Source organism: Bos taurus, chromosome 29 (genome assembly GCF_002263795.3).
Source record: "Bos taurus isolate L1 Dominette 01449 registration number 42190680 breed Hereford chromosome 29, ARS-UCD2.0, whole genome shotgun sequence".
In the NCBI taxonomy this organism is placed as follows: domain Eukaryota; kingdom Metazoa; phylum Chordata; class Mammalia; order Artiodactyla; family Bovidae; genus Bos; species Bos taurus.
The window spans coordinates 40680576-40703249 of NC_037356.1; the positions used below are offsets into that span (position 1 = coordinate 40680576).

The following is a 22674-nucleotide window of genomic DNA, read 5'->3' on the forward strand; positions in this document are numbered from 1 at the left end:
TTTAAAAATATATATATATTGGCTGTGCTGGGTCTTCACTGCAGCATATGGGCTTCTCTCTAGTCCCCCAGTTATATATATATTCTTGAGTGCCACTCAAATATGTCCCCTTACACAAGCAGCCTGACTTCCCAATGCCTTTACTGAGAATTGTCTAAGTCTCTCCCTGTGTTTCCACAAGGCCTCTGCTCATGACTAGGGAGAGGATGAGCCTTTGTGGGCTTCTCTGCTGCTGGGACCCTGTGACTCAGAAGGTGTGACTCTCTTATTTGACAAGGAAAAGTCAAGAGGAGATCCTTTTCATCAAATTAGAGCTTAATTTGATATGAAATCTCTTGTGATATTTTTTGAAACAGAGTAGAAAAAATTAGTAGTTGGGGGATGTTCTTAGTCTTCACACCTTTTTCTCTTGGGATACTGAAAATCACCGATTTCTTTCACAGTTGTCACCATGCTACTAACCTTTCTCCTTAAGGCATAATCTTACACTAAAGATGTACCCTAACTGAGCTAAAGCTTTGTTCATCCTTATTCATTAATTTATTCAAGGAAGATGTGCTTATCCTCTTCTCCGTTCCAAGCACCGACACCCAGGGGGTTTTGCATCCATTAACCGATTATACATTTGTGAAACTACAACCTTGGTTTTTACTACAAAGCAGAGGTGTATGGTATCTGTGAATGGGACTTTGGCCAAGCCATTGTGACATTGTGGATGGCATCAAGCCCTGAGTGAAGAAGGAAGGGCTGGAAGCCAGACTTTGCCACCTGCCGTATGTCCATGTGGGCAGGGCCAACAGAGCTCTCCAGGTACAAATAGCCCTGGGCTCCCCAGGCTCCTGAGTCCAGCTCCTGATTGCTTGTCATTCACCAAGGCTGAAAACTCAAAGCAAAATAAACCATGAGGCTGTCTGTGACTGCCCTGCTGGTTACTCTGGCCCTTTGCTACTACAAGGGTGAGTATCCTTTCTAATCTGCCCAGCACCAGCCTTGGTGAGAACTTTTCCCTTGTATTTTCACTGGGTGAACTTATCTGGGGAGTGGGGAAGCAACATATCAGAATCCAAACCTCTTCCTCTACTTGACAGTGAGTCCCCCACCAGCCCAGGCCCCATTTGATCAATTTCCAATATATTCTAGAACTCTTACCAAAAACTCATTGCAGGCAAATTTTAAAAGCTTTCTACCCAAAGTCTCACTCCTCGTCTGTGATCTGTGTTTCAGAAGCAGTGTGACCTAGTAAGATTTGGATGTGAATCACAGTACTTTGACCTTGAACAAAATGCTTAGTCTCTCCAGATAATCCTCTTCTCATTCCATTTTTCAGGGTCCAGCAAGAGTAGTTTACCACAATAAAGTGGGATTAAGTGTGTCAAGAGTCTAGATATTTAGTAGTTACCACTGTTCTTGCTCCTAGAGTTTCTTAGGTGACAGCTGAGTTGACAGCCTTTTTAACTAATAGACTCAGACTCAGAAAATGTTACAGCTGGAAGGGTTTTGGGGAGAGATTTTTACTTCAGGAAGAGTCAGTGTTCTCTGAATCTCTGAATATAAGATCTTCAAATGGGGTCTGCAAATAAGCAGCACTCAGTATATCTACAAATGCCACTTGTTTCCTAGGAGTCTTTCCACCAATGATGGTAGAACTAGTGTGATCATTAGAGTCACAGACTTCATTTTTCTACAATTAATTCCAGCCACTTGTTCATCCATACTTTTGCTCTGCTTCATGCCGTCAATACTGGTGCAAGTCTCTTTGAGTGTTTCTCTTTTATCGAACTTGCTAAACGTCCTTCTCTTTCCCTGTGCTGCCCTTTCAAATTCCCTGCATAGTTTGATGTCTGACCAGGGGGCAGATCAGAGCCTTGACAGAATACATCCCAGGCTGCCAGGTGGTTGTCAAGAGTTGGTGGGGATGGACAATCCAGACCAGGAAAAGGTGATCACTTCTGGCCTCAGCACCCTTCTGGTGGGGTCAGGAATGAGCACCCATTCCTACCTCTCACCTTCTCTAAGAATTCTGTACATCACTACAGAATACAAGAGTCAATCATCACTTTGTGTATAAGCTTCAAATGTGTTCAAATTGATTAGATTTTTTTTTTAGCTACATCTGCATCCAATGATAGAAACCTATGCTTTGATTTAGTCTCAAAGTAGCATATAGTTTACATACTCTTCTCCAGGTTTATTCTTCCTCCCTTCTGTGATCGCTGGTAAGATCTGATTCTACCATTCACTTGAAAACTCAGTTCCTAGAATCTCCTCTTCCCCAGTATCCAAGACAAAATACGATGTCACTCAACTGATAGGCAAAACTTGATTTTTTTTTTAAATCGAAGGAAAGTGAATTTCAGCAAAGCAAGGGAGCTTTGGAAAGTAGTGGGTGTACTTTTAAAAAAGGAAAAAAACTGAACTCAGGGAAACTGATTTCTAGTCCTGGCTCAGCCACTTGCTCCGGGGTCTTGAGGAGTCACAGCCCTAGGGTCCCACGCTGCCATTGGCACAATTACCAGATGAGATTGTAACACCCTTGGGGTTGCTGTCTTGTTCTAATTCAGAGAACCACGGGGGAAAGTGACTTTCCCTACATCAATTGTATCTCTTTTCCTTCTGCTCCAGCCAATGCAATTGTCTGTCCAACGTTTGCTGCGGATCTGACAGAGTTCTTCTACTTTCCTGACCTGCTGTACAGGCTGTCACTTGCCAAGTACAATGCACCTCCAGAAGCCGTGGCTGCCAAGATGGAAGTGAAGCAATGCACGGATAGATTCTCAGTCAAAAACAGATTAATCATTACCAACATACTGGTAATATCCTTCTTGCTGCACAGAAGCTTCTGCTCAGCTACACATGCCAGGAGTGGGCTCAGCGGGCTGGTCCAAAGCGGGCAGCTGTCACTGCTCACTTCCGACCCTTGGCCACCGGCTGGATGGTGACATCCCGCCTGCCGAGCTCCCCTAGGGAAGATTGCACAGGGCCTCTGGACATGTTCCTCCTTCTGGGGTCACTCCCCTGGGTGCCAAGTGGTCCAGAGTGTCCTGAGGAGGAGGACGTGTGCTGTCCTGGCCCCATCGTAAGGCTCAGAGCAGCAGGAGATTGTCCTACTCTCCCCTCACTCCCGCCCCGATCCTGTAACCCTGTGTCCCCTTTGGACTGAACATGTGGGGTTCCTGGGAGATCAGAGAAAAGAATGCCTGGACTGCCCGCTCCAAACTTCATCCTCCTCCCTCCTTTGGAAACCCAAGTCCTGCCCATGATGACCACCTCACGGTTTATCTGCTTGTCTATGGAAAGGATTCTTTCCTGACTTGCGTGGTTTGCTGTGATTGTACCAGGTCCATGTCATTGACCATACACTCTGGCTTCCTGCCTCGGGCCCTCCCACTTGCCTTTGGCTGGTTGAAATTTCATCGACCACGTAGTTGTGAATGAGAGTCTGTGTTAATGTAGTTAATGTGTCATCTCCAGCAGCAAGAATGATCTCTCCTTTCTTTCTTTCTTTTTCTGTTTCAGGGGAAAATACTGCTGAATTGTACTGTCACAGATGTGAAAGCTGTACTAAATCCTTCTTCTGCATAATCACCTGATCTTCCATTGAAAATGTAGAGGTTTCAACATCTTGCTCAATAAATGATTTACCCTGCACTTCTCTGCTTGTCCTGTTATTATTCAGCTGTTTCTGGCTTTGAGTAGGGGTGGTTTTCATCATGAAGTGACCATTGAGCGTCATGACTAGTAAATTTTAGAGGCCCAATATCCAGTTAGCCACAGAAACCTGAGGTGCAGGGCTCTCAGGAAGAAATATCTGGTTATGTATCAGTCTGCATTTCTCTGCAGGTTTTCCACTCATGGTGCCATGATGAAGGGGTGTTGCTGCTGTTTAGTCTCTCAGTCTTGTCTGACTCTTTTGCGACCTCATGGACTATAGCCCACCAGGCTTCTCTGCCCATGGGATTTCGCAGGCAAGAATACTGGAATGCATTACCATTTCCTTCTCCAGGGGATATTCCCAACCCAGGGATCAAACACGGCTCCTGCACTGGCAGGCGGATTCTCTACCACTGAGCCACCAGAGGATGAAGGGATACTTAAGGGTAAAAAGCAGTTAAACATTCCTGTTACTGGTCTTGATTTGAGGGATACCCACATCATGGCAACCCACTCCAGTGTTCTTGCCTGGAGAATCCCAGGGATGGGGGATCCTGGTGGGCTGCCATCTATGGGGTCGCACAGAGTCGGACACGACTGAAGCGACTTAGCAGCAGCAGCAGCACATCATATCTGGGGCTTCCCCAGTGGCTCAGGGGTAAAGAATCTGCCTGCAATGCAGGAGATGCAGGAGATGTGGGTTTGATCCCTGGGTCAGGAAGAGCCCCTGCAGAAGGGCATGGCAACCCACTCCAGTATTCTTGCCTGGTGATCCCATGGACAGAGGAACCTGGAGGGCTACAGTCCATGGGGTCACAAAGAGTCAGGCACGACTGAAGCGGCTGAGCACGCATGCAGTATGCACAACATATCTGGCCAGTCACGTGACCTCCAACCAGCAGCATCATTCATACTTTGTCCTCATATTAACCATAACCAAACTGCTTGGTCCTTTTACCTTCACTGTGGTTTCAAACCTATGAATTGTCCAGTGCAATTTGTTCTCCATTTTCTTCTCAGTTTTTAGTGAATACTCAGGGCTCAGCCAACGGTTAACTCCTTCTCACTCTGCACAATCACATTGATCATCGGCATCTCTACCTTCACCAACCTCTTGGCTTAATGCTTCCTCTCTCCAACTGTCCCAAGAACTCCAGAAGCAAGCATCCAGCTACCACCTGGACAACACCCTTCAAGCACTCCACAGTTACAGCTGAAGGAAAGTATAAAACTGAAAACACCATCTGCCCGTAACCTACTCCTCTTCCAGGTGACCCCCTCCCAGCTACTTGACCCATCATCTAGTGAAAACTGGAAGATATCATAGGCTTCTGGACCAGTTTCCAGTGGCTGCTGTAACACACGATCCCACACGTGGTGACTTCAGTCAAATTATTTTCTCAAAGTTCAGAGGGCAGAACCCCCAAATCTGTTACACTCTACTGAAATCATTGTGTCAGGAGGGCCATGCTCCCTCTGGAAGATCTAGGTAGAAATCTGTTATGGCTTCTTCCAGCTTTGATGACTGATAGCATTCTTTATTTTGCACCCACATCACTCCGATCTCTGCCCTGTGGGATCACATTGCCAAATCTCCCTCTACCTCCTTCATATAAAACACGTGGGATTGCATTTAGAGGACCCTTGAGAATTCAGGTTAAATGTCCCCATCTCAAAATCTGTAACTTTATCACATCTGTGAAGTCTTTTTTTTTTTTTTTTTTTTGAGCCTTGGAAGGATAATGTTACAAATTTTAGGGGTTAAGATATGGATATCTTTAAGGAGCTTTGTCAGCTTACTACAGCTCATCTCGCCTCTGACATCTGCAGATTCACTAAGTTCTGCCCCCTCCACTGTGGCTTCTGAGTAGGCCCTCCTTTCCATCCCCACAGCCATCGTCACAATCCAGCCCTCATCCTTCCCGGCTTGGACCAAAGTCTCTTAAATGGTCTCCTGGGCTCTGTGATACCCCTCCTGTGATACCTCCTCACGGATGCCAAAGTGAGCCTTCTAAAATTGGGATGTGAATCTGAGACCACTTCTGTAAATACAAGGGTACGTGTTTCCAAATGCTTCAAGTAACAGAACTTATTATTCATTTGACAGCACTCTCAAATTACATGGGGTATATTTACACAATCACTTAATTGAGAAACAGAAGATAATGATTATCAATGAATAACAATGTTTTTATAATAAGTGTATTTTTAATCACATCAGGAAATACACGTGCTTAATTTAGTCCTTATTTTGTGAAACACATTACATATTCAGTCTACACACGATGCTTCGTGGACACAGGGATTCATGGAGCTCTTGCAACACTCTGAGAAACCCAAATTGGAATCATTGCTGGGAGGATCAAGGCCCACCGTGGACACTACACATGAGGACTTCCACAACTCAGTCCCTGGGTGTCGATCCAAGAAATCCAACTAGTAGAATTCCAGAATGGAAGAGATCACAATGATAAGGAAATCTCCAAAGAAATACTGTGAGAAAATTTCCTATAAATGAAGAATATGAAATTGAATAATCCACTCACTCCCCACAACCAAACACATTTTGTGACTTTCTGTGACTTTAACTTACTCTAAAGAAAGATGCTGCTTTCAGAAAGAAACACTAAGTCATACCCGAAGATGGAGAATAAAAACGGAATCAGCTCAAGAGGGAAGGGATAGATGTATACTAATAGCTTATTCATGGTGTTGTACACAACATATAAAACAGTTATCCTCCAATTAACAATCAACTGTAAAAAAACACGAAACTAGAAGATACAGAAGTAAAACTAAAAATTCAAAGGCTCTGACCTGCAGCTATCAGTTCAGTCGCTCAGTCACGTCCAACTTTTTGCAACCCCGTGGACTGCAGCACACCAGGCCTCCGGGTCCATCACCAATTCCTGGAGCTTGCTCAAACTCATGTCCATCAAGTCGGTGATGCCATCCAACCATCTCATCCTCTGTCGTCCCCTTCTCCTCCAGTCTTCAATCTTTCCCAGCATCAGGGTCTTTTCCAACGAGTCAGTTCTTCACATCAGGTGGCCAAAGTATTGGAGTTTCAGCTTCAGCATCAGTCCTTCCAATGAATATTCAGAACTGATTTCCTTTAGGATGGACTAGTTTGATCTCCTTGCAGTCCAAGGGACTCTCAAGAGTCTTCTTCAACACCACAGTTCAAAAATGTCAGTTCTTTGTCGCTCAGCTTTCTTTATCTGAAGCTAAATACAAATATAACTCTATATGCAATCAACTATCATTTAAACATGAAAATAAAGATATTTCAGAAGTGCAAATCCTCAAAAGTTTTGCCTCCAATGAGCTTTTTGTCAAAAGGTATTAGAGGATGTGCATTACAAAAAAGAGGAAGTAGATGAAGAAAGAAGTATGCTGCTGTTTAGTCACTGAGTCACGTCTGACCCTTTGGCAACCCCATGGACTGTAGCCCACCAGGCTCCTCTGTCCATGGGACCGTCCAAGCAAAAATACTGGAATGGTTTGCCATCACCTTCTCCAGGGTATCTTCCGGACCCAGGGACCAAACCCACATCTTCTGCACTGGAAGGCGTATTCTTTACCACTGAGCCACCAGGGAAGCCTGTGGAAAGAAGCATGCAATCCTGTATATACAGGAAATAACATGGATTTTTATATATTAACCAGTAGAGAACAGAAAAAATATTGAGAACATGTCAACATCAGGAGACAGTTAAAAAAGTGGTAGATGAGAATGAGGGTACATGGTGAGGATGGGAATGGAAGGTGTCTAATGTTGTTCCTTGGGAACTCCTTTTCTCTCTAAGTTTTAAATATTCTTTTTCTTTTCTTTTTTTTTTTGATATTTTTTAATTTAATTTAATTTTTAAACTTTACATAATTGTATTAGTTTTGCCAAATATCAAAATGAATCTGCCACAGGTATACATGTGTTCCCCATCCTGAACCCTCCTCCCTCCTCCCTCCCCATACCATCCCTCTGGGTCGTCCCAGTGCACCAGCCCCAAGCATCCAGTATCGTGCATCGAACCTGGACTGGCAACTCGTTTCATACATGATATTTTACACGTTTCAATGCCATTCTCCCAAATCTTCCCACCCTCTCCCTCTCCCACAGAGTCCACAAGACTGTTCTATACATCAGTGTCTCTTTTGCTGTCTCATACACAGGGTTATTGTTACCATCTTTCTAAATTCCATATATATGCATCAGTATACTGTATTGGTGCTTTTCCTTCTGGCTTACTTCACTCTGTATAATACGCTCCAGTTTCATCCACCTCATTAGAACTTTACTGGATTCAAATGTATTCTTTACTGGAAATAGAACTGCCTTATGATCCAGCAATCCCACTGCTGGGCATACACACTGAGGAAACCAGAAGGGAAAGAGACACGTGTACCCCAATGTTCATCTTTTTCTTTTCTTTTGCCCTGTTGTGCAACTTGCAGAATCTTAGGTTCCTGACCAGGGATTGAACCAGTGCCAAAACAATGAAAATGCTGATTCCTAACCACCGCACCACCAGGGAATTTGCTCTTTTGTTTTTTAAATTGAAGTATAATTGATTCACAATGTCGTGCTCGTTTCTGGTATACAGCAAAGTGATTCGATTATCTATATACATTCTTTTTCAGATTGTTTTCCATTGTAGTTTATTATAAGATATTGAATACAGTTTCCTATGCTATACAGTGAGGCCTTGTTGTTTATCTCTTTTATGCATCATAGTTTGTATCTGCTAATCCTAAACTCCTAATTCATTCCTCCCCCATCCTCTTCACCCCTTTTTCCCTTTGGTAACCATAAGTCTGCTTTCTGTATCTGTGAATCTGTTTCTGTTTCGTAAAGAAGTTTATTTGTATCATTCATTAGATTCCACATAGAAGTGATGTAATATAATATTTGTCTCTGTCTGACTTACTTCACATAGTATGATAATCTCTTGGTCCATCCATGTGGCTGTAATTGGCATTATATCATTCTCTATTATGGCTCAGTCATATTCCTTTGTAGGTATATATCACGCCTTCTTTATCAATTTATCTGTGGGTGAACACTTAGATTGCTTCCATGTCTTGGCGACTGTAAACAGTGCTGCTATGAACATTGGAGTGCATGTACTTTTCAAATTAGAGTTTTCTTCAGGTATATGCTCAGGAATGGGATCGCTGGATCATATGGCAACTCTATTTTTAGTTTTTTAAGGAATCTCCTTACTGTTCCCATAGTGGCTGCACCAATTTACATTCCCACCAACAGTGTAGAAGAGTTCCCTTTATTCCACAACCTCTTCAGTGTATATTATTTGTAGACTTTTTGATGATAGCCATTCTGACCAGTGTGAAGCAGTGCCTCATTGTAGTTTTGCTTTGTCCTTCTTTCATAATAAGCAATATTGAGCTTCTTTCCACTTGCCTATTGGCCATCTGTATGTCTGCTTTGGTAAGATATCTATTTACATCTTCTGCCTTTTTTTTTTATTGGCTTGCTTGTTTTTTCTGAATATTGAGTTGTATGTTTATATATTTTGGAAATTAAGCCCTTGTTGAATGCACAGTTCACAAATATTTTCTCCCAGTCCATAGACTATCTTTTAATTTAGTTTGTGGTTTCCTTTGCCGTGCAAAAGCTTTTAAGTTTAATTAGGTCCCATTAGTTTTGTTGTTGAGTCCCTAAGTTGTATCTGACCAACTCTTTTGCAACACTGTGAACTGTAGCTCACCAGGCTCCTCTGTCCATGGGATTTTCCCAGGCAAGAATATTGAAGTGGGTGCCCTTCCCTTCTCCAGGGGATCTTCCTGACCCAGGGATTGAACTTGCACCTCCTGCATTGGCAGGCAGATTCTTTACCACCAAGCAACCAGAGAAGCTCCCCCGTTAGTTTACTTCACTTTTACTCCTCTTGTCTTGGGAGATGACCTAAGAAGACATTGCTATGATTCATGTCAGAGGTTGTTATACCTGTGTTCTCAACTAGGAATTTCATGGTGTCATGTCTACATTTAACCTTTAAGCCATTTTGAGTTTATTTTTCTGGATAGCATAAGGGTGTGCTCTAACTTCATCAATTTACATACAGCTGTCCAGCTTCCCCAACACCACTTGCTGAAGAAACCGTCTCTTCTCCATCGTATATCCTTCCCTCCTTTGTTGAAGATGAATTGATTGTAGGAGTGTGGGGTTTTTCTGGGCTCTCTATTCTGTGAAAACTGTTTTTCAATATTTTTGTTTTTGAACAATACTAAAAGGCAGAGGAACCAGAGATCCAATTGCCAACATCCGCTGGATCATAGAAAAAGCAAGAGAGTTCCAGAAAAATATCTATTTCTGCTTTATTGACTATGCCAAAGCCTTTGACTGTGTGGATCACAATAAACTGTGGAAAATTCTGAAAGAGATGGGAATACCAGACCACCTGATCTGCCTCTTGAGAAATTTGTATGCAGGTCAGGAAGCAACAGTTAGAACTGGACATGGAACAACAGACTGGTTCCAAATAGGAAAAGGAGTTCGTCAAGGCTGTATATTGTCACCCTGTTTATTTAACTTCTATGCAGAGTACATCATGAGAAACGCTGGACTGGAAGAAACACAAGCTGGAATCAAGATTGCCGGGAGAAATATCAATAACCTCAGATATGCAGATGACACCACCCTTATGGCAGAAAGTGGAGAGGAACTCAAAAGCCTCTTGATGAAAGTGAAAGTGGAGAGTGAAAAAGTTGGCTTAAAGCTCAACATTCAGAAAACGAAGATCATGGTATCCGGTCCCACCACTTCATGGGAAATAGATGGGGAAACAGTGGAAACAGTGTCAGACTGTTTTTTTGGGCTCCAAAATCACTACAGATGGTGACTGCAGCCATGAAATTAAAAGATGTTTACTCCTTGGAAGGAAAGTTATGACCAACCTAGATAGCATATTGTAAAGCAGGGACATTACTTTGCCAACAAAGGTTCATCTAGTCAAGGCTATGGTTTTTCCTATGGTCATGTATGGATGTGAGAGTTGGACTGCGAAGAAGGCTGAGCGCCAAAGAATTGAAGCTTTTGAACTGTGATGTTGGAGAAGACTCTTGAGAGTCCCTTGGACTGCAAGGAGATCCAACCAGTCCATTCTGAAGGAGATCAGCCCTGGGATTTCTTTGGAAGGAATGATGCTAAAGCTGAAACTCCAGTACTTTGGCCACCTCATGCGAAGAGTTGACTCATTGGAAAAGACTCTGATGCTGGGAGGGATTGGGGGCAGGAGGGGAAGGGGACGACAGAGGATGAGATGGCTGGATGGCATCACTGACTCGATGGACGTGAGTCTGAGTGGACTCCGGGAGTTGGTGATGGACAGGGTGGCCTGGCATGCTGTGATTCATGGGGTCGCAAAGAGTCGGACACGACTGAGCGACTGATCTGATCTGATATGATGTTGTTATTTTAAACAAAAATTCTGAAAAGTACAGGAAGGTGTAAGACAAATGAAAAGAACAGCCTGGATAGAAGAAAGGGGGCTGAAAAAATGGTTTGTAGCAAAGTCTGACCCTAAAAGTTGGTTACAATGCTTAAAATTATCTATGGTCAACTTGGAATCTATGCTACACCAAACTTAGGAGAAGCTGGATGTGTTCTGTTGAGAGAATTACTGAATTTCCTTAAGGAATTAATTATCATTAAGTGACAAGACATGAGTGAGAACTGAAGAAAAGTAAGAGGTATATCACTGAGAATGAGAGTCAATTATAGAAATGAGCAACCACTAGATATTCAAGGATGAACAAAGCTCCTAAGAGTTTGCATCCTCTGGGAAGAAAGAGTTGCTTAGGCAGGTGGTGGCTGAGTCAGATCTTGAAAGACAAAGTGGATGAGTATAATAGAGGAGAAAGAACCCTACCCCCACCCTCCCCACCCCCCCCCCAGGAGTGAGGACAAACTGGGGAAAAGCCATGGATATGAAGCTGAACACCCCTATACTGGAGGCTGCAGATGCCCACACTCCTGCCAGCATCTGTCTGCCCTGGGGCTGCACTTACAGCCCCAGAGTAGGTAGCTACCTAGACCTATTGATCCATCATCACAAGGACAAACAACTTAGATGTTTCCCTAGTCTTGAATTTCTCAACCATGGCTTTACTGACATCTGAGGCTGAAGAAGTCTTCTTTGAGTAGATGCCCGGGCATTGCAGGTTGTCCAGCAGCATCCCTGGTCTCTACCCACTTGATGCAAACAACATACCATCCACCCTGTGCGGACACCCAAAACATCTCTAGACACTGACAAATGTCCACAGTGTTGACACCCAAAACATCTCTGCTGCTGCTGCTGCTAAGTCGCTTCAGTCATGTCTGACTCTGTGCGACCCCATAGACGGCAGCCCACGAGGCTCCCCCGTCCCTGGGATTCTCCAGGCAAGAACACTGGAGTGGGTTGCCATTTCCTTCTCCAATGCATGAAAGTGAAAAGTGAAAGTGAAGTCGCTCAGTTGTGTCCGACTCTTAGCCACCCCATGGACTACAGCCCACCAGGCCCTCTGTCCATGGGATTTTCCAGGCAAGAGTACTGGAGTGGGGTACCACTGACAAATGTCCACAGTGCTGGAGGAAGGAGCATGGGTACCAGCCACAGTAGACAATCACTGTTCTAGCAATGGAAATACTTCATACAAGTTCTTCCATATACCTTCACAATGTCCCTAAGGACCAGAGGTTCACAACTGAGGATGTCAATGGTTAGCAACAAAAAGTGGCCATGACGTGAGGGGAAAGTTACCAGCTGAACAGAGAAGAGAATGGCGTAAATACCTAATTAGCCATGTAGCTATCACATGGGTATGGGGATTAAAAGCTTAACCACAGAGTTTTTGGAAATGTCAGTTGTGTAAAGTGCAGGATTTTGGTGGATGAGCCAAAAAGAATTAGCTGGAGGTGACTCTTGATCCTGGCTCAGCTTCCAAATCCGGCTCACCACTCTAAGTCCGTGGATGGATCCAGGTTAGATTGGATCAAGGTAACGCTTACTTCTTGGAGACAAGGAGGTGACACAGTCCGCGGACGGCTTGGGTTCCAACTTCCTTCTCTCTTGACCTGTCCTCTACTTATTTTGACTCCAAAGTCCTCATCCAGAGCATAAAGAAGATAGTGTTAGCACCAGGATGTCAGGCTAATGCCTGCTTTTAATGTTGAGTTTGATCCTTTAGTAGAGAGTCAAGTTTAAATAAGCTTCTCTTTCTAAATAGACTTAGTAGTAAAAGCAGGTATTATCATCAGTGAAGTCTTTGTATCAATTCAAGATCTATCTCAAAAAAACACTGACACAGTGATTAATTAAGCACTTACCATAGTTCCCTTCACACAAAAATCAGAGGTGCACCGGCCATGCCCTCAAGGAACAGAACAGGGAGGAAAGGGCCATGGATTCAAGATTCTGCAGAGATCAAAAGAGAGCTCACCATGGAGAGCCAAAGGGACCTTGGAAGGGAGATCTCCATAGATTGAGGGGCCAGGAAAGGGCATGAAAACACGCGGCTGTCCTTGATGAGGCATCAGGAATAAATAAGGATTTTCAACTCAGATGGACTGAGGCAAGAACAGTGAGGAAGGAGGGCTCACAGGGAGCAAAGAGCTGGAGAAGAAAACTATCAGACCCCCACGGAGGTCAGTCCGTAGTTCACACGGGGCAGTTGTGTAAGTCCAGGTCACAAGAATCCCTCTGACTTACTTCACTTGGTATGATAATCTCCAGGTCCATCCATGCTGTCACAAATGGCATAATTTCATTCTTTATAATGACTTTGCTTTGAGAACCCCATGAACACAATGAACAGGCAAAAAGATATGACCCCAGAAATGAGCCCTCCAGGTCAGTAGGTGTCCAATATGCTGCGGAAGAAGAAAGGAGAAACAGCTCCATAAAGAAAGAAGAGGCTGGGCTAAAGTGGAAGCGTCGCTCAGTCTGGTGGTGAAAATAAAGTCGATGCTGTAAAACAATGCGTAGGACTGATGCTGAAGCCGAAGCTCCGATACTTTGGCCACCTGATGTGAAGAGCTGACTCACTGGGAAAGACCCTGACTCTAGGAAAGATGGAAGGCAAGAGGAGAAGGGGACGACAGAAGATGAAATCGTTGGGTGGCATCATTGACTCTATGCACATGAGTTTGAGCAAACTCTGGGAGAGCGTGAAGGACAGGGAAGCCTGTTGTGCTGCAGGCAGTGGGGTTGCAAAGAGTCGGACACCACTGAGCCACCAAACTGAATGGAACTAACTGTGGAGCACAGTATGGAGATTTCTTTAAAAATTAAAAAGAATTGCGTTATCATCTAGCAATCCCATTCCCAGGCATATAACCAGACAAAACTGTAATTCATTCCTTCCAATGAATATCCAATACTGATTTCCTTTAGGATGGACTGGTTGGATCTCCTTGCAGTCCGACATTCCTACACTGTTGGTGAGAATGTAAATCGGGGTAGCCACTGTGGAATGTTGGAATCAAGATAGAGTGCTTTAGGAACTTCCCTGGTGTTGGTGTGTTTAGCTGCTCAGTCGTGTCCGACTCTTGCGACCCCAAAGACTGTGGCCTGCCAGGCTCCTCTGTCCATGGGATTCTCCAGGCAAGAATACTGGAGTGGGTTGCCATCTGGTGGTGGGCCCAGTGGCTAAGACTCTGTGTTCCCAATGCAGGCAGACCAGGTTCAATCCCTGGTCAGGGAATTAGATCCCACATGCCCCGACTAAAGATCCTATGTGCCACAACTAAGACCCAGTGCAGCCAAATAAAAAAGTAAAAGGGATTGTAGTTAATTAGTTGCTAAGTCATATCCTACTCTTTTGTGACACCATGGACTGTAGGCCACCAGGCTCCTTTGTTCCTGAAATTTCCCAGGCAAGAATGCTAGGGTGGGTTGCCAGTCCTTCTCCAGGGAATCTTCCTGACCCAGGGATTGAACCCACATGTCCTGCATTAACAGGCAGGTTCTTTACCACTGAGCAACCAGGGAAGTCCAATTAAAAAAAGGTACAATGCTTTATTTTCAAACTCATTCCCTTTCACCTCGGATCTGACCATAAGGCTTCCGTGGGTATTTTAGAGAAGGTAAAGCTGAAGCAGAGAGTTCAGTCATCTCGAAAGGTCCTAGTAGTCTTTCCAAGTTGATCATAAGGCATTTCTCCACTTTATAAAATTAATCGCTAGCAGCTGACATGTAGGCCGTTCCTGCTCTGTGCCCAGTCCTGTTCTAAGCACTTACATATTGTAACACGCTAGGACCGTACAACATCCCTAAGACTATTCCCATTGTGCACGGAGGCACAGCTGTGAAATCCCGACAGTGGGCTGAGCCCAAGGCAAGGGGGGCATCCGGTCTAGGAAAGGCCTGATGGCTTGAACAACAGACAACTCACTGACGACAAAATTGTCTCCCAAGCCAGGGCCTGTCCTGCAGTTCCTGGCCTGGTTAAGTGCCTCTCCACCAGAAAAACATCCTTGTTTACTGACATGACTGGTGATATTTTAGTTCTCAAGACTTTTAGACTTTGGCAGGATCTTAAGGAAGCAGAGACTCACCTCCAAAGAACATGCCCCGGGTTAATGTTCCCACAGCCCTGGAGGTGAGAAGCAGAACCAGTTTTACCAAAGGAATGAAGATGAAGAAATAGGGATGTTATCTTGTCCCCAGAATATTGTGGAGTTGATTCATCTGGGTCACTTACTATTAAAAAAAAATAACTTCATGATCATCTAAATTTCAAAACATGGTGCAGTCGTAAAAAATCCACCTGCCAGTGCAGGGGACGTAAGAGATGCGGGTTTGACCCCTGGGTCAGGAATATACCCTGGAGTAGAGTATGACAACCCACTCCAGTATTCTTGCCTGGAGAATCCCATGGACAGAGGAGCCTGGTAGGTTGCAGTCCATGGGGTCACAAGACTCAGACACAACTGAGCATAGAGCACACAAACTTCAAAATGATTTTGGTACACTTTTGGGTCAATGGATGAATCCCTGGGGGGGACAAAATGGTTGTCACTAAATGTTATTACTTACATTAAATATGCCACGGCCTCCAATGACCAAAATATGAGTATGAACATATCTCAGGTCTTCTATAAGCTCAATACCAGACCAAATATAATACTCCCTTACCAAATGCTTTCTCCCCCAAAACACAAGGTAGTCAGGGAAAAAGTGTGTGTTAGTCGTTCAGTCGTGTCTGACTCTTTGTGACCCTTTGGACTATAGCCCACCAGGCTCCTCAGTCCACGGGATTTCCCAGGCAAGAATACTAGAGTGGATTGCCACATCCTCCTCCAGGGGATCTTCCTGACCCAAGAATCGAACCCACATCTCCGTGTCTCCAGCAGTCAGGGTAAAATTTGTGAGTAATTCATCTCTACACTGCGGTTTATCATAGTAGATGGTCAATAAATGTCACTCAAACACAGAAACTGAAGGCCCCTCACTCCTCTAGTGTCAGGACTTAATCTGGGGACCTGGGTCAAAATCCCTTTGGGAAAGAAAACAAAATCAAGCCAACAACACAAGCATCCTGACCTTTAGATTTCTTCTATTTCTCCTTGTAAATGCTGGCTTGCAAAGCAGTCTTTTGCAAGGCGAGCTGTTATTTAATTCACTTAAGAAAAATCATCCCTTGCTATGGAGAACACCCCTCTTTATTGTGGGCACCACATACATGATGTGGGATTTGTTTCAGAGTAATAAACCTCTGAGGGGGTCCAGGGTCCTTGCAGATAACAGGCATGTCCCAACAACTGGGTGACCAGCCAGAGCCTCCATTAAGTCCTGGGCAGGGATTTCATTACCAATGTCCTTCACTTGTCTTTGGAAGGCAGATCACCAGCAATGGTCACCTGGGGGAAAATACGTATGTAAGAACATAGCCTTCTTCCTTATTTCTCACCCTCTGGCTAAATCAGTAGTGTTCTCGGCAATTTATGTTCCAGCTGAATGACAGAAAGGGGTGAGTCCCAGATAATCCAAAGAGCAAGTAATACATTCATGGGTAGTTAACTATTGACTCTTTTCTCTGACTCTCTAGTCCTTAAACCTAAGCTGAGCTTGTTTCTCTTGTTCCTATTCTCTTTCTATTACCCCTATTTCAACTGGTGTGGGTTATCTCTTATGAGGCTAGCCTGTCCCCCCTGTGACACCAAGAGATACACATTTCTTGCTTTCCTTGTCATGACAAGTACAATCTGCTCCTCAGGGCCTCTGTACTTGCTGTTCCCTCTGCATAGAACACTCTTCCCGGAACTTCCCTTGGATATTCTGTTCACTCATCCAAGCTTAGAAGGCCTTCTTCCTACAACTTGCCTGGACCTCCCTACAGGACGCTGTCCTTAGTGGTTTTTTATTAGAGCTGTTGCTTTGTGATATCACTCATTCGGTTGAAGGTTTGTCTGTTGCCTGCCCCGTAAGCACCACAAGGGCAAGGTCCGGGTCTAACTTATCCCTGCAGATGAATGTGTGACACATAGCAAAGGGCCCAGTCAGAGTAGAAGCTCCTGGTATTGCTAAATGATGAATGGATGGATGGGTGGACAGATGGATGGAAAGATGAATGGGTGGTGGGCTGGATGGATAGATGAATGGATGGGTGGATAGATGAATGGATGGGTGGGTGGATGAATGAACCTCCCACTAATACATGATACCCTGTTTTAAGCCCTGTGATAGGCTCTTTACATAGAGACAAACATACATACATCTGGACAAAACCAAGCATGGCATCATTCATGCCCCTTTTAGCAGTGAGGAAAAGGAAGCTCAGAATGACCACGAGTTTGTCCAAGGACACTTTGTGATTAGGTGTTGCATCCATGCTTCAAATCCACGTCTGTATGAACCCAGATCCCATCGCCATTCCACCATTCAGCTTTGCCTCCCCTAAGCAATCAGCTTTTCTACTTCACAACATCCTTTGTGTCAGTGGAAGAAAAACCTTAAAAACCTAACTAAAAGTAGATGAAAATTCATTCATAGATTTATAATAGAATAAATTGATGAAACTGAGTGAACTAATGAGATAGTCTTTGATAAAACAAACTTCACAGAGGTAAGACATTTTTAATTTTTCAGTTCAGTTCAGTCTCTCAGCCATGTCCGACTCTTTGCCACCCCATGGACTGCAGCACGCCAGGCTTCCCTGTCCGTCACCAACTCCCACAGCTTGCTCAAACTCATGTCCAACCAGACAGTGATGCCTTCCAACCATCTCATCCTCTGTCCTCCCCTTCTCCTCCTGTCTTCAATCTTTCCCAGTATGAGTCTTTTCCAATGAGTCAGTTCTTCACATCAGTCCTTCCAATGCATATTCAGGACTGATTTCCTTTAGGATTGACTGGTTTGATCTCCTTGCAGATTTTTAGTGTTTTTAATTTTTAACATTTCCCAAATTTAAAGCACCTTACAGAAAAAAATCTTCTATAGACAAGAGAACTCTGCCTCCCAGAGGAGGTATGTGGTATCACACCCAGCTCTTGTGCTCGGTAAACCCGCAGAACAGACCCACAGCATATGCTACTTGTACTTTGAAGAAGAGAGTAGAAACAAGAGGTGGAGGAAGAGGAAGAGGAGGAAGAAGAGATAATGATGATCACAATAATAATAAAAAACAAGGAGGACAACACAGGCTCGCAATGCTGTGCTTTGCTTTATTCAGAAAGCAGATTTGCATTCATTTTACTTCAAGTCATACAATGCGGCCATGAAATTGAAAGAGGCTTGCTCCTTGGAAGAAAAGTTATGACCAACCTAGACAGCATATTAAAAAGCATAACATTACTTTGCCAATAAAGGTCTGTCTGGTCAAAGCTATGGTTTTTCCAATAGTCATGTATGGATGTGAGAGTTGGACTGTGAAGAAGGCTGAGTGCCAAAGAAATGATGCTTTTGAACTGTGGTGTTGGGAGAAGACTCTTGAGAGTCCCTTGGACTGCAAGGAGATCCAACCAGTCCATCCTAAAGGAAATCAGTCCTGAATATTCATTGGAAGGACTGATGCTGAAGCTGTAAGTCCAATACTTTGGCCACCTGATGTGAAGAACTGACTCATTTATAAAGACCTTGATGCTGGGAAAGATCGAAGGTGAGAGGAGAAGGGAATGACAGAGGATGAGATGGTTGGATAGCATCACTGACTCGATGGACATGAGTTTGAGTAAACTCTGGGAGTTGGTGATAGACAGGGAGGCCTGGCATGCTGCAGTCCATGGGGTCGCAAAGAGTCGGACATGGCTGAGTGGCTGAACTGAACTGAACTGAATGTCATATATCTTGATGGCAGTTCTGAAATTGTTTGGGGTCCCAAAGACTCTGTCTCCTCAGTTTCTACCAACAGAAAAATAGGCTGTCTGGGTTCTTGTTGGTTCTTGCTGTTGTTTCCTGGTCCAATGCCAGGTTTATCCTGTGACTCATTTCCTCATTTGTGGGAAGGATTAGCGTGGTGACCTGGAGAATAAAAGGAGGCGTTTTGGGCACTCACCTCTAAAGTGAGTTCCTTCTGCTCTGACATTAGACTGACTTGTCAGCAGCAACTGCCTCCAACATGAAGCTGGTGACGGTCCTCATGCTGGTCGCCCTCCCCCTGTACTGCTATGCAGGTGAGTACTGACGGGCGCACAGATGTGGGGCTAAGGTTGCTGTCTGGTTCCCTGTGCAAGAGCTCCCAACCCCCAAGCACCAGTACAGGCCTGCCCACCAGAGACCTAAGCATCATCACTCATTCCAGAACATCTGAAAGAAGCCCTTTGTGAGCTTTGCCTCTGCCCTGGGGCTGCACGTAGTGTCTGACGACATTCAGGGTGTCCCGCCGTCATCACAGGTGCCATGGGATGAGGCTAGGGACTGACTACTAGAATTAGGCATTTCAGCAGGGCAAGGGGAAGAGATGCTCTGATGATTCCTGATTTTATACCAGATGGGTTTCCTGAAAGAGGCACTCTTGGAGTCTCCTTAAATATGAAAAGAAACAGGAAATCTGCCAGGAGGTAAAGTTTAGGCTGCGGTGGGTGACCCAGGGTCCTGCACCCAGTTGGGGAGTCCCAACTCTTCACAAGTTTTCACAGTTGATTTGAGCCCTTCTGGAATGCCTTTCCTCCCAGTCCCTCCCTGCTCAATGTTGACTGAAGAGGGGAGTTCACACCTCCTTGGAGGTCTCCTTCCCGAGTGAAGATCCAGTTCGAGAATAATGCCCTGGCGGCTAGTCTAGTCATCGGTAATAAGTCACAGACATAGTGTACTTTATTCAACTTACAAAGCTCTTTTGTTCTTCTTTCATTTCTGTTTATTTATTCTTAGTTGTACTAGGTCTTCATTACTTTGCCCAGACTCTCTCTAGTTGTGGCGAGTGGGGGCAACCCTTCACTGGGGTGCGAGGGCCTCTCATTGCGATGGCTTCTCTTGTTGCAAAGCAAGGGCTGTAGAGCGTGGGCACAGCAGCTGTAGCACACAGGGTTAGCTGCCCTAAGGCGTGTGGAATCTTCCCCAACCAGGGATCGAATTCACGTCCCCCACATTGGCAGGCAGATTCTTATGCGCTGTGCCACCAAAGAAGTCCTACAGAGCTCTTTTAAATATCCTCACCTCATTTGTTCCTCAAGTACTTGCAGATGTGTTCAAGGTGACAGGCTCAAGGTCAACTAAATAAAAAATTACAGACCCAAGAATAAAAGCCAGTTCTCTCTAATCCAGTTCCAGAACTCTTTCTCCTACCCAACTGAAATCACCACAACAGATCACTTCACAAACAAGAATTTCATTTGTACATTATTTTGTTTGTTTGTTTCAGAAAATCATTAGCATCAACAGAGCTAATGGACAATATTCTAGAAGCAGTACATGTACAATCCTGGGAAATTTTACTTGTTACTTGGAATGATAATGGTGAAACATCGTATGACTCTGAACAAAGAAAGACCAGATAAAGTTTAATATGTTGCCCTGAGTCAGAGCATCTCACTTCCTCAACACCCTCCTTAGTCAAGGTTACATAAGGTTTGGCTTCTAGAGGCTAGCAAAAGGAAGCACAGATGTTTTAGGTCTTAGAGAAATCCCAGATCCCAAGTTTACTCTTGTAGAATAGAGAACTGAAGACCATTTGCCATAATCTTTATGAATAGACATCTCTGCTGCTGCTGCTGCTGAGTCGCTTCAGTCGTGTCCGACTCTGCGCGACTCCGTAGACAGCAGCCCACAAGGCTCCTCCGTCCCTGGGATTCTCCAGGCAAGAACACTGGAGTGGGTTGCCATTTCCTTCTTCAATGCATGAAAGTGAAAAGTGAAAGTGAAGTCGCTCAGTTGTGTCCAACTCAGAGACCCCATGGACTGCAGCCCACCAGGCTCCTAAATGACAACCACCATGGTTCTGCCCTCCAAAGATGTTCATGCATCCATAATGGAGCCCATGTTTGCCTTCTTTCTTCCCAGGTTCTTCTGGCTGCTCCCTTCTTGACAATGTGGTTGAAAAATCAGTTGATCCCACTGTGTCCAAGGATGAATATAGAGCATATCTTAAAGATTTCGCACAGACTGACGTTGAGAAAAAGGCTGCAGATGAATTAAAGCAATGTTTTCTCCAGCAGTCAAATGAAACTCTGGCCAATTTCAAACAGATGTTGGTAATTTCAGCTTCTTCTGATGTGCTTTTACAACCAAGGGACAGGGACAAATAGACTCTACATTTGTTATTCATTACACTAAAGCGAGTGATGAATGTGTTTCATTTCCATTTATTTCATTGTGTGGTGAGTCTGATGACTTTGACATCAAGAAAGATGTCCAAGTCTACAGTGCTGAAGTCTTCAGTGAATAATAAATTTAAAAGACAGAAGAGGGAAAAGCAAAGGGTCTACCTAAACCACATTTCCCCAGTAGGCACAGAGGCAGACACACACACACATTATGATCAGTGAAATAAACCAGTCACAAAAAGACAAAGGTAGCTCAACTCTTATACCAGGTTTCAGGAGTAGCCAATCTCATAGAAACACAGGGTGGAATAGTGGTTTTCAGAAGTCGGATATTGAGGGGAAATGGGGGTTATTTAACAGGTATATAGTTTCATTTTTGTAACCTGAAGACAGTCTGGAGATTGGTTGTACTGACTGCAGAGTGAATATAGTATTAGGTATATTTGAAATGGTGAAAATGGTAAATTGAATCATTTACTATGTAATTTAAATTACATCATTTACTATGATCCTTATAATGAAGGATGCTAGGCTTTTCTTCTTGAAAAGCCTAACTCAGATGGATCTTTCTGAGTCACAGCCTCAAGATTTTACAGGCTACAAAGTCAAAGATGAAGGTCCCGGCTATTTTCTATATTTATGACAGAAAGTCTGCATAGGAATTCAAAACTTCCTTGGGTCCTTGTATTGGTGCTGAGATTGTCACGATTCTATGGAAAACTGATAATATACGTAGCATCGTTATAGATAAGTTATTACAGCAAGAAATGTGCAGAAAAGAACTTACTCAAGGGACCTCTGGTGGGGAAAAGATCTGGAAGCACCAGCACTTTTTGGCATTGATAAATGTCTCCTGAATGATAAGATAAATGGGATCATTCTGATTTAACTTCCAGGACTAATTCTCTTGAATGTCAGATGTGTGTGAACGCATTCAAGATAACAATTAGAAGAAATGTTTATTGTGCAAGATTTTATTTTGCAAGAGGGAGCTGAAAATCTAAGTGATTTTTTTTTGTTTTTCAGCAAATCATATACGACAGTATATACTGTAAATAATTCTAACTTTCTGCAAGACCTTTGGCTCAGAAATGTCAACTGGCGATGAGTATATACCACAAGCTGTCTGTCTTTTTTGTCTTTTAATCTACACACTGCAAGACAATTGTTGAAACCTCAAATACATTTTCATTTCAATAAAATATCTGCATATCTAAAGTTCTTTTTTGTTATCTGATTCAAATAGAGACTTTAGAGAGCTTCACATATAACACACACACAGAATTATTCATTAAATAACTCATGGGTGAAGGATG

General features: G+C 43.9%; 3 protein-coding genes across 4 annotated transcripts in view; all 3 read left to right on the forward strand.

Annotated features, from left to right (window-relative positions):
- CSKMT (citrate synthase lysine methyltransferase) overlaps positions 1-22674 on the forward strand; it is a 427761-nt gene that overhangs the window by 110523 nt on the left and 294564 nt on the right. The gene's annotated exons all lie outside the window — the stretch shown is intronic.
- On the forward strand, positions 842-3648 carry SCGB1D (secretoglobin, family 1D, member 2). The gene is made up of 3 exons (NM_001077807.1): positions 842-956; positions 2623-2810; positions 3517-3648. The coding sequence occupies exons 1-3, from the start codon at positions 902-904 to the stop codon at positions 3580-3582; spliced, it is 309 nt and encodes a 102-aa protein (NP_001071275.1). The 5' UTR covers positions 842-901; the 3' UTR covers positions 3583-3648.
- SCGB2A2 (secretoglobin, family 2A, member 2) lies at positions 19157-22576 on the forward strand. 2 transcript variants are annotated; one of them, NM_001101297.2, is made up of 3 exons: positions 19157-19270; positions 21096-21286; positions 22385-22576. In NM_001101297.2, exons 1-3 carry the CDS (start codon positions 19216-19218, stop codon positions 22415-22417), a joined length of 279 nt encoding a protein of 92 aa, NP_001094767.1. In that variant the 5' UTR covers positions 19157-19215; the 3' UTR covers positions 22418-22576. The 2 variants fall into 2 exon arrangements, with proteins under 2 accessions (NP_001094767.1, XP_059739027.1); XM_059883044.1 differs by having other exon boundaries at positions 21096-21282.